Source organism: Felis catus, chromosome A1, assembly GCF_018350175.1.
Source record: "Felis catus isolate Fca126 chromosome A1, F.catus_Fca126_mat1.0, whole genome shotgun sequence".
NCBI lineage: Eukaryota > Metazoa > Chordata > Mammalia > Carnivora > Felidae > Felis > Felis catus.
The window spans coordinates 189,953,699-189,966,248 of NC_058368.1; the positions used below are offsets into that span (position 1 = coordinate 189,953,699).

General features: G+C 36.9%; 1 protein-coding gene across 2 annotated transcripts in view; it reads left to right on the forward strand.

The window, feature by feature from the left end:
• The window catches only part of SOX30 (SRY-box transcription factor 30), a 36,517-nt gene extending 28,266 nt beyond the window's left edge, over window positions 1-8,251 (forward strand). Inside the window, exon 5 of one of the 2 annotated variants that reach the window (XM_011285779.4) lies at window positions 7,825-8,251. In XM_011285779.4, coding sequence (XP_011284081.3) covers window positions 7,825-8,206 — 382 coding nt within the window. In that variant the 3' untranslated portion in view covers window positions 8,207-8,251. The remainder of the gene's footprint in view (window positions 1-7,824) is intronic. The other variant, XM_023260132.2, reaches the window with a different exon arrangement.
• The last annotated feature ends 4,299 nt before the right edge of the window (window positions 8,252-12,550 follow it).

Sequence of the window (12,550 nt, forward strand, 5' to 3'; positions counted from 1 at the left end):
TGTCTTTCTCTGATTGGCTTATTTCACTTAGCATAATACACTCTAGTTCCATCCATGTTGTTGCAAATGGCAAGATTTCATTCTTTTTGATTACTGAATAATAGGGACTTACAAATTTAAATGAGAAACCACTATAAACCTATCTGAACTTACCAAATCCAAAATACAGACAATGCCAAATACTGCGGAGGATGTAGAGCAAAGGACATTTTAATTCATTGCTAGTGGGAATACATAATGGTATAATTATTTTGGAAGACAGTTTGGCAATTCCTTATAAAACTACAAAAACTCTTACCATATGATCCAGCAATCATACTCCTTGGTATTTACCAAAAATATTGAAAACTTGTGTTCACACAAAAACCTGCACACAGATGTTTATAGCCATTTTATTCATAATTGCCAAAACAGAAACAATCAAGATGTCCTTCAGTAGGTGACTAGATAAACTGTGATATACATAAACAGTGGAATATTATTCAGTGTTAAAAAGAAATGAACTATCAAGCCCTGAAAACACATGGGGGAATCTTACATGCATATGAATGAGTGAAAGAAGCAATGAATAGCATTATATTTTTGTCTTAGTTACCGTCTAGTTACAGAAATTTTTATATGTAAAGCAGAATAGCATAATGAATCTCCATGTACCCATCACTCAACAATTATCAACAGTTTAGCTCTTGTTAGTTTATTTATTTCTTCTACTTTTTAGTGGGAAGTGCTTTAAGTATGTTAAAGTAAATCACATATGTCATATAATTTCATCTGCATATACATCAGTATGTATATTTATTAGCTAAGGACTTGAAAAAAATGTTGAACCATTTTTATACCTGAAGCATTAATATTTCCTTATTATCATCCAACAACTGACCTGTTGAATTTTCCTCCATTCACAATTAGTTTGCATAAAACAGGATCCAAGCAAGACGTACACATTGGATGTGATTATGTTTCTTAAGCCTCTTCTTTGCTAAAATCGTGCTCTAACCTCTTTTATTTTTTTAATTCCATGTATTTATTGAAGAAACAGGAAATTATACTCATCTTACATTTTGCTTATTACATCCTTGGATATTGTTTATATGTTTCCCTTTCACCTATTTTTTTTTCTGTAAAATGATAGATCTTGCAACTTGATTAAATTCAGGTTCAAATTTTTTTCTTTTACTTTTTTCCCCCTTTATTTTTCTTTTCCCTATTTCTCTCTCTCTCTCTCTCTCTCTCTCTCTCTCTCTCTCTTTCTTTGACAATGATACCTCCTGGGTGCTGTGTACTTTGTATTGTATCACATCAAGAGGCACACAAAGTCTGTTTTTCTCTAATAGTGATGTTAAGAATGATCTGTGGGTTCAGGTATTATCACTTTAATAGTACTTCTCAATTCTGGGCTGTACAGTAGCATCACTTGAAGAGTTTAGACGAAACAAATTAGAATCTTTGTCAGGGTGGGACCTGAGCAGCAGTATTCTTTAAAAGTTTCTCTAGGGGCGCCTGGGTGGCGCAGTCAGTTAAGCGTCCGACTTCAGCCAGGTCATGATCTCGTGGTCTGTGAGTTTGAGCCCCGCGTCGGGCTCTGGGCTGATGGCTCGGAGCCTGGAGCCTGTTTCCGATTCTGTGTCTCCCTCTCTCTCTGCCCCTCCCCCGTTCATGCTCTGTCTCTCTCTGTCCCAAAAATAAATAAACGTTGAAAAAAAAAAATTTTTTTTTTTTTTTTAAGTTTCTCTAGGTTGGGGTGCCTGGATGGCTCAGTTGGTTAAGTATCCGACTTCAGTTCAGGTCATGATCTCACAGGGTTCAGAGAGCCCCACATTGGGCGCTCTGCTGTCACTGCTTCGAATCCTCTGTCCTCCCCTCTCTCTGCCCCTCCCTCCACCCCCCCACCCCATCTCTCTCTCTCATAAATATTAAACATTAAATAAAAAAGTTTTTCCAGGTGATTGTAACGGTCAGCTAAGGTTGAGAATTACCATTGTAATGATTTTAGTAGCTATGGTGATTGTTGCCTAGACCAATGGGATTGTAAAATGGTGATTTTCTCCATCAGCATTTCTTCATTAACTAGAATGCTTTTTTGAAGAAAAACTTGCCATCAACTACTTGGTTACTCTGAAATACAGGAAGAGCAGGATAAATTCTTGATTCCCCCTCCCCCCCACTCCCCACACCCTCGCCTGATATTACTGAGACTTGTTTTGTTTTAGGAATACCGTCATGAACAAATATATTTATATATATTTGGTATTTTTTGATACATTGCAATCATTATTATATCTTCTGATGCTCAAATTATTCTTTTATTTGTCCAGTTGGCTATAAGTTGGGTTCTGTGTCCTTAATCTTTGATAGCTTTTTTGTTCTCTGGCAAAGTATGCCCTAGGTTTTTCTTGTACGTTTTGTACTTCCCAGACCTGGAATCAGCCATTTTATCCAGAAATCCAAGTTTCTTTTACTGAAATCACAATTTGGGCAATAAGGATGCTTATCACTTCTGAATTAACAAAGTGTCTAGGGCTTTTCAGTGGAAAATATGAGAATACGTATGAGAATAATATGTATTTTTTGTATGAGAAGTAATTCATGAGTATATACTGATATTTATAAAATAAATTAAACATTGTAGTTTCAAATGAAGTTCTTTGATTTTATGTGCTAACATCTTTTCTCCCTAGGAGAAATCTTGTTTTCTAGTGATAATAATATATTTGCTTTGTCCTACAAAATATGTTTTTTTTCCTAATATGTTTGTGGGGGGTGGGGGGAGAGAGAGAGAATAGCTTCAAAACAATTATAGCAAGAGTTTCAAAGCAGCAGTATCACAAACAATAAAATTACCAAATGTAGTTTAGTATTTGTCATTCTTTTCTCTTTAGGGTGTATCATACCAGGAAGACACAATAAAGACATCAGATTTAAATTATCTTGAAATAATTTTTCTCTGTGTAGTTAAGGAAACTGCAACTTGATATGAGCTTGGGTTCATTTGTTTTCGTTTGCTTTTAATTTTTAGGGCATTACTTTTTAAAATAGTAAATTGTTTTAAAATTATGCAAAGTTGTTACATGGTTTCAAAGCCAAAATCATAATACAAAGTACATTCTGAGAAGCCTGGCTTCTCTGCCTGTCTCTTCCCCCCTTCCATCTTGCCTCCTACATGCCACCATTTCTTTTATTTTTTAATGTTTGTTTATTTTTGAGAAAGAGAGAGAGAGTGCAAGTGGGGGAGGGGCATAGAGACAAGGAGACAGAATCTGAAGCAGACTCCAGGCTCCAAGCTGTCAGCACAGAGCCTGACATGGGGCTCGAACTCATGAACAGTGAGATCATGACCAGAGCCGAAGTCAGGTGCTTAACCGACTGAGGCACCCAGACGCCCCTACATACCACTACTTCAATTAGATTTTGCTCTACCTTTGCATTCTTTCTTTTTGAAAATAAAAGCAAAACATATGTGTGTATATTTATGAATACATTGCTACAAATAACTTTTTTTAAGACTAAGTAGTAACACATTATAAGTGTTTCTAGTTTCTAAAGTACTCATATAGACATCCTCTGGCAAGTTCCTCATGACAGACCTTTTAAGTTGGCAGAACAGGTAATATTATCTCTTTTATATAAGGAACCCAATGCTCAGAAAAATGTAGGTTTCTTTAAGGTTACCAGGTTTATAAGTGGCACAGCTAGAACTAGTACCCGTGTACTGTGGCATGGTAGTTAGGAGAACAAGTTCTAGAGTTAGCTTGCCTGATTCTGTTTCACTACTTACTAATTACTGACTTTGAGCACTTTACTCAGTCTCTTCCAGGTTATCTTTTTCCTCATCTGTTAAATGGAGAAAGAGTATCTGTCTCATATAGTTATTCTAATGAGTAATTGAGATAACACATAAACCTTAGCAGATGCCTGGAAAAGGTAGTAATTGCTTATTAAATGTTGACTAATATTATCATTCTGAAAATTCTAGTTGATGCTTTTCCCACTATACCTCAGTGCTTCCAAAGTTATTCATTTTCATCCATGCAAACTTCTAGGATTACTCCTGTCTTAACTGATCTATTTTGTGGGTCTAATGTGTTTTTACCACACTGGTATAGCCATTTGGTGTTTGCAGTTTGCCTTACAGACTTGAGCACATGTCTACTATATACCTAGATTCTAGATCATTTTTATTTTGTATTTATTTTTAATGTTTATTTGAGAGAAAGAGAGAGAGCAAGAGAAAGAGTGAGCACATGCATGTGAGCAGGGGAGGGGCAGAGTGAGAGGGAGAGAGATGAACCGTGAGTTCATGACTCGAGCCAAAATCAAGGGTCAGATGCTTAACTGAGCTACCCAGGTGCCCCTAGATCATTCTTAAATTAAATTATCCACCAAGCCTTGCATAATATCTTGCCTACGTTGAGTCCTGAAAAAAAAATAGTGGGTGATTGTTTCCACCTGATGTGAAGGTTTTGTGAAAGAGGAAGTGTCTATGTAATTCAGTGAATGGGGAGACGCTCAGGTGAAAGAGCTACAGGAGCAAAATCATACTAGCTAGAAGTATAACACGTTCAGGACGTATGTATTATATTAAAAATGCTTGAATGAAGATGTGGCAATAGGAAAGGAAATCTGAAACATTTTGGAAACTTAGCCTCATACTTATGATAGTTAACATGGACAAGGTTTGCAGCACTTGGAGATTTGGGGGTGAGATATCAATCCGCTGAAGATACCCCATATTTTCAGAGTTTGAGATGATGTCTAGTATGTTGATTATACTTCTATTTTTTAATAGAAGGAAACAAAGTTGACCTTTTTTAAAAAAAAAAAATGAGAGCATGAAATGAAACCCCCAACTTGTCATGGGTTTTGCTCATGAGTATGGTTTTTATGTTTATGTTATGTCACTAGATGGAGTCCATGAGCCCAGGGAACTCTTGCTTGGACTTTTGTATATCCCTTCCTATGATTCCTGTTCTATGCCTTTACAATACCTAAAAAAATTGGGTTTGAATGGCAGAATTTTTAGATTTGCCTTAAAAAGGCAGTTTGTAAAACAGTAAAAATAATCTTTTCAATTGTTCATGTTGCAAAAATTTTATTTGGAAATGATCTTTAAAACCACAGTTTAATATCCATTCTAAATCTGATAGTGAGTGTTTTCAATTTAATTATTGTCAATTAAAGTTAAGTTGTCATCCTCTGTTCCAGTGGTGCAGCCCCACCCCTCCCCACCCTGCCCAGGAGGTTTTTTTTTGTATAGTTGACACACAATGTTATATTCATTTCAGATGTACAGCATAGTGATTTGATAAGTGTATACATTGTGCTATGTTCATCACAAGTGTAGCTACCATCTGTCCCCTGTACATTGCTCTTACAATATTATTAACTGTATTCCTTATACTGTGCCTTTTGTTCCTGTGACTTATTCACTTGTTAACTGGAAGCCTGTATCTCCCACTCCCCTTCACTCATTTTGCCCAACATCCCACCCCTCTCTCCTCTGGCAACCATCAGTTTGTTCTCTGTATTCTGCTTACTGCTCTAATACTGTAATACTGTTGTATTCTGCTTATTATGCTTACGGTCTGATTCTGCTTTTTGTTCATTGTTTTTTTTTTTTTTTATTCCACTTATAAGTGAAATCATATGGTATTTGTCCTTCTCAATCTGACTTATTTCACTTAGCATGATACCCTCTAGGTCCATTTATGTTGTTGCAAATGACAAGATCTCACTTTTTTTTTTAAGTTTATTTATTTTAAGAGAAAGAAGGGGGAAAGGACAGAGAGAGAGAGAGAGAGAGAGAGAGAGAGAGAGAGAGAGAGGGAGAATCCCAAGCACAGAGCTGGATGTGGGGCTCATTCCCACGAACCATGAGATCATGACCTGAGCCAAAATCAAGTGTTGGATGTTTAACTGACTGAGCCACCCAAATGTCCCAGTATCCCATACTTTTTTATGGCTGTATAATACTCCATTGTGTGTATATATAACACATCTGTTTTATCCATTCATCTACTAATGGACACTTAGGTTGCTTCCATTTCTTAGCTATTGTAAATAAAACTGCAATAAACATAGGGGTGTATATATCTTTTTGAATTGATGTCTTCATTTTCTTTGGGTAAATACCCCATAGTGGAATTATTGGATCATATGGTAATTCTATTTTTAACTTTTTGAGGAACCTCCATATTGTTTTCCATAGTGACTGGTACCAATTTACCAACAGCATTGAGGTCCCTTTTTCTCCAAATCCTCACCAACACTTGTTATTTTTTGTCTTTTTGACTTTAGCCCTTCTATCAGGTGTAAGATGATATTCCATCATGGTTTTGATTTGTATTTGCTTGATGACGAGTGATGTTGAGCATCGTTTCATATGTCTGTTGACCATCTGTATATCTTCTTTAGAAAGATGTCTATTCAGGGGCGCCTAGGTGGCTCAGTCGGTTGAGCGTACGGCTTTGGCTCAGATCATGATCTCACAGTTTGTGGGTTTGAACCCCACATCGGGCTCTGTGCTGACAGCTTAGAGCCTGGAGCCTGCTTCTGATTCTGTGTTTCCCTCTCTCTCTGCTCCTCCCCCGCTCATGCTCTGTCTCTCTCTCCTTCAAAAATAAATAAAAACATTTAAAAAAAAATTAGAAAGATGTCTATTCAGGTCCTCTGCCCATTTTTTAATCAGATTGTTTTTTGATGTCAAGTTATATAAATTCTTTATATGTTTTGGATATTAACCCCTTATCAGGTATACTGTTTGTAAATATCTTATCTTCTCCCATTCAGTAAGGTTACCTTTTTGTTTTGTTGATAGTTTCCTTTGCTATGTAAACGCTCTGAGGTAGTCCCAGTAGTTTATTTTTGCTTTTGTTTCCCTTGCCTTAGGAGACATATCTAGAAAACTGTTATGAGCAATGTCAGTGAAATTACTGCCTGTGCTCTTTTCTAGGATTTTTATGGTCTCACAGTAAGGTCTTTAATCCATTTTGGGTTCATTTTTGTGTATCGTATTCAAAGGTGGTCCAGTTTCATTCTTTTTACATGTAGCTATTCAGTTTTCCCAGCACCATATTGAAGACAGGATTTTCCCCATTGTATATTCTTGCCTCTTTTGTCATAAATTAATTGATCATGTAATCATAGATTTATTTTTGAGTTCTGTTCAGTTCTGTTGATCTGTGTGTCTATTTTTGTGCCAGTGCCGTATGTTTTGATTGCTATAGCTTTGAATATCTTGAAATATGGAATGGTGATATCTCCAGCTTCCCCCCACTACCCCGCCCAAGATTGCTTTAGCTATTTGGGGTCTTTCATCGTTCCATATAAATTTTAGGATTACTTGTTCTAGTTTTGTGAAAAATGTAGTTGATGAGTAGTTCTTGATTGCAACACAATTATACATCACCCCCCCCCATAAGATTTGTTCCAAATACTAATAAGAACAATTGTTGCACTGCTTACCAAGTATCAATTTTTAGCACAGTATAACACATGTCTGCATTTCCAAAACCTTACATGGTAGTAGGCATCATGAGAGAAAAGCCCAGATAAGCAGTTTTTCTTTATCAAGGCTGTCAAAGGTAAGAAGCCTGAGGCTGATAATAGATAATAGTTCTAGTGAGTCACAAACTTACTTTGCCATTTAGTTTCTGTTGGGACTTGGTAGTAGTAAAAGAACAGATGGATACATGAAGTGGTTGAGGAGTTATCTTGGGAACTTTCCAGGCCCCAAAGAGGAGCAGTTAAGTGTGCTCAATTAGTCTGTGTGCAAGGAAACACGTGGGCAAGGTATGATCTAATTCCTTTTTTGTCTTTCTGCTGCAGCACGTGCCCTTATAGTCGGCCTCCCTTTGGCTATGGAAATTTTCCAAGTTCAATGCCAGAATGCCTTGGTTATTATGAAGACAGGTACCAAAAACACGAGGCTATGTTTTCAGCTTTAAATAGAGACTATCCTTTTAGAGACTACCCAGATGAACGTACACACAGCGAAGATTCTCGGAGTTGTGAGAACGTGGATGGGACCTCTTACTATAACAGTCATAGCCACAGTGGGGAAGAATACTTAAATCCTATGCCTCAGCTGGACATTGGAGCCTTGGAGAACGTCTTCACAGCCCCAACGTCAACTCCCTCTAGCATCCAGCAAGTCAATGTCACTGACAGTGATGAGGAGGATGAAGAAAAAGTGCTCAGGAATTTATAATTTTAAAACAAATATGCACAGAAAATAAACATTTCTTAAAATATACTCTGGGTCAGTTGGTGTGAGAAAAAAAAGCCTAGAAAGCTTTGCTGAGGGTTTTCAGCCATGATATGAGGGGTCAAAATCAAACGTGATATATGCCTTCATAAAGATTTGATTAGTGAAACTGGAGTCCTGATGTTTCATCGTAGGAATATTTAAGATATAAAGTAGTTTATTTTTGTGGCTGAAATTTGCATCAATATATATTATCATTACTTTATCTTGGAATGTGAAAAATACTGAATCCTCACAATTATATTTGAAGGGATAGGGAGTGTATAGCTGGCATGATAAGTGTGATTTGTATTTCATCTCAACATACATTTATTTATTTTTCTTATATGATTTTTTGTTTGGTGTTTATGTAACATTTATGGATATTGTCAGTTTTTATGTAACATTTTGAAAGTATTTTGATAACTTTTAGTAGTGAATTTGGACTCAATTGCTAAATTTAATTTATGTGAATAACCAATTATAAGTTGCAAATATGTTTTCATGACACTGGGTTAAGTCCTTCAGCTAAATTAGTCATTTCTGTTCCTAAATATTTTCATCATCTTTTTTGGATTTATTTTTCCATTTGGTATGCATTGTTCTACTTTTGTTATAATTAAATAAACATAGATAAAATTGTTCTTGTTGGATGTTTTCTGTTTGGGGGATAGAAATAAGCAAAATGAATACTGTTCAGGTGCGGATGGTTTCCATACCACGTGCAGATTCTTATTAGATATTTATTTTTATTTAATAGTCTCCAGAATTGCACAGATTCTATTAGCTTACACGAGACTTAAAACTGTATCAATAAAGATGTTGTGCACATATTCTGATGCCGTTTTCAAACTCTTTTCATGTGTGTACATGTGACTTAAGCACTACCCCAAATGGAAAAACTCTTCCAGGTTTGGTTCAAACAGCTGTCTCTAAAACCATGGAGTTCATGGAAGAGCACATGGAATTTTTTTAATTCACAGTGAGCAATAAAAATCCTTCTTGTGATGTGTCCTCATGGCAAGTGGCCACTGTGGATCGAGAGAACCTATTTAGAACAGGATCAGGACCACCAGAGTTGGGATCATGGTAGAAGAGATCTACAAGGCACCTAACCAAGGATCAGAAATATCCACAAACCAATACACTTTTCCCTCAGTGATCTGTATAATTTATGCAAATTGAGATCTTGTTACTTAAAACTGCTTGGAAATTATATATGGAAACCTGTTCTAAGCTTCCAACATCTTCCTTTACTAAGTCTGTATTTGTTCCTTAAGGAAAGGTTGTTAATGTAATATATTTCATCAACCCTATACTTAATTGTATGTAATATTTCCTCTTCCCAATAAAATTTTATTTTCATATTTTATATTTTTTATTACTCTGTGCAATGTCATTTCAATGTGGTTAAAGAGCAAAATTTGAATTTATTGATAGGGCAAACATGTAACCCCACATTGGAACTAAAGTGACATTTGGTTGTCTTCACAGTTGATGTTTATAACTAAGGGAAAATGTGTGTGTCAGCTTGACCCATTTTATCCCATCTAATTTTTTTTACTGTTTATTTATTTATTTATTTTAACATTTATTTATTTTTGAGACAGAGAGAGACAGAACATGAATGGGGGAGGGTCAGAGAGAGAGGGAGACACAGAATCTGAAACAGGCTCCAGGCTCTGAGCAGTCAGCACAGAGCCCGACGCGGGGCTCGAACTCACGGACTGCGAGATCATGACCTGAGCCGAAGTTGGACGCTTAACTGACTGAGCCACCCAGGCGCCCCAGTTTATTTATTTTTGAGAGAGAGAGAGAGAGAGAGAGAGAGAGAGAGAGAGAGACCGAGTGGGGGAGGGGCAGCAAGAGTCAGGGCGGGGTGGGGGGAGGGGAGACACAGAATGTGAAGCAGGCTCCAGTCTCTGAGCTGTCAGCACAGAGCCCAAAGTGGGGCTCGAACTCATGAACCATGAGATCATGACCTGAGCTGAAGTCACTAAACTGACTGAGCCACCCAGGTGCCCCTATCCCATCTCATTTTAATAATACCTTAGTGATGAAATGGGGTTTTGATACAGATCTTATTCTTATAGACAAATTGGTTGGGGTAAATCCCTTTGTAAGGCAGCTGAATGTTACAGAGCATAGTTTAGTGTTTTCCCTGTCTACCTTCAGGCTAGACCTGTACCACCAATTCCTTCCTTCTTGTACTTAATGGCTGTTGAGGATGAGCAACAGTGCTGGGATCACATGACAAGAGTTTAGATTATATACAGATCCACAAGATAATTTGGGCTGGAAAATATAGGTAGCTCTTATGGAGAGAAGTAACCCAACTGCAGATAAGCATGCCTTGCTACAAATGCCCATATCTGCTCATTTATAGCTCTTTAAATCACTGTTGGCTCTGACTAGAGATCTACAGACTAAACAAAGCCCTGCCCTGTTGGCACTAATTCATCTGCCTCTTCAAGTCATCAGAGTGAAATTTTCTAAGCTTGGAGCCACAAGCACTTTCTAATAGGTCTCATTGCCTTGTTTGTTCTTATGAATTAGAGGTAATACTTGTAATAAGAATAGCCTTCTTTAAAAGTGTGCTGAAATATCAGCATGTTCAAAGCATCAAACTTTTCTGTGCTTTTGACGAAGCTGCTCTGGCTAATTGCAAATTAAGGAAACCGTTTTCACTGAAAATGAAAATAAATTTAATCCCAATTTTCAAGTAGCCTAATTATCAAATTTAGAAGGGCAGGAGCAGTGCTTTTCCAAATGTGTTAGTTGGAACCCAAGCCATTTAGATATTCTGACAATATTTAAGTTTGGGAAACACATCCTACTCCTCTGCCTTGGGGACGGTTGTTAAAAGTCTCGCAGTGAAAAATCATGTTTAACAGTTTATTTCAGTGCTCCCCAAACTTATCTGGCTTGAGACCCCCTTTTTTTGTTTTAACATGTCTGCTAACATCTCACAGAATCCACTTTGGAAAATGCTAATACAATTACAGCCGGTGGCTTTGGTTTTCAACTGCTGACTTCACATGTGGTTTCCTGCATTGATCACCTTAAATCCTTTATTGAAAGAAGGCAGTGGCTAAATAAACTGTTTTTTGTACTAAGTATCTGATGGTCTTAGAAGAGTCAAGAACTGAAACTTATAGTTGTAAGTTGCCTTTCTCTACTAAACTGGTTTTTTAATGAAAGTTGATAGATATTACATACAGGAATTCAAGTGGGCAAATGTGCTAAATTCCCATGCAAGTATATTTTCCACAGTGTAAACCAGCTGTCAGTAGGATTATTCCTGAGCCAAAAGTATAAGCTACTTTTGAAAGTTGTAGTTTGGAACTGATGTTGAAATGAAATTCTGGGGATTCTATGAATTACTTGCAATATTTTAAAGTAGTATAATTTTGATATAGGCAGGGTAATTCTGAAAAATCTCTGGCCTATATTTTGGGACAGACTGCTGAGGCACATCATTTTTTTAGCTTTCTGACTCATTTAAACTTATTCGATTTTAGAGAAATTTCAAAGGCTTCATAATAAAATCAGTTTTCTTAAAACAAACATGTAAGTAGTTACATTCTATCTAACTCTACTTGATGAAAACGTTCACATCCTCTAGACAGATGTACTCTTTATCTCTACATTCTGTGTTCTAACTACTTGACCCAACCTACCTGTCTCCTTTCTGATGAGTGTAATATACACAAATTCAGTAAACTTTTCACTCAGTGATGAATGCTTCTAGGAAAAGGGGAAAATTGTGTGTGTGTGTGGGGGGGGGTAGTTTCTGTTTGCTAAACCCTTTAGTCTCTGGCTCCTTCTCTGAAATTATTTTAGGAAAATGTTGTTTTGTTTTGTTTTAATGTTAATTTTGAGAGCGAAAGTGGAGGAGGGGCAGAGAGAGGGGGAGAGAGGATCCCATGCAGGCTCCATGCTGTCAGTGCAGAGCCAGACCCTGGGCTTGATCCTACAAACCGTGAGATCATGTCTGAGCTGAAATCAAGAATCTGACACTTAACTGACTGAATGAAACACACTGAGAAATGTTTTATTTCTAAAAATAATGAACAGCATCTTACATGTATTCTTTTTCAAAGAAATATCTTCAAAGAGCTAAGATTTGCCTGTGTTCCCTGAGATACTGTGCAAGCTAACACACCCATCCTGGAGAATGTCTTTTCTTTTAAGCTGTATCTAATTACATAGGTCATAGACAATGGAAAGGTGTAGGGTGACCAACATTTTCCCAGTACTGTGGGGTAAGGAGTCCCAGAACAAGGGACTTTCAATGCTAAAACCAGA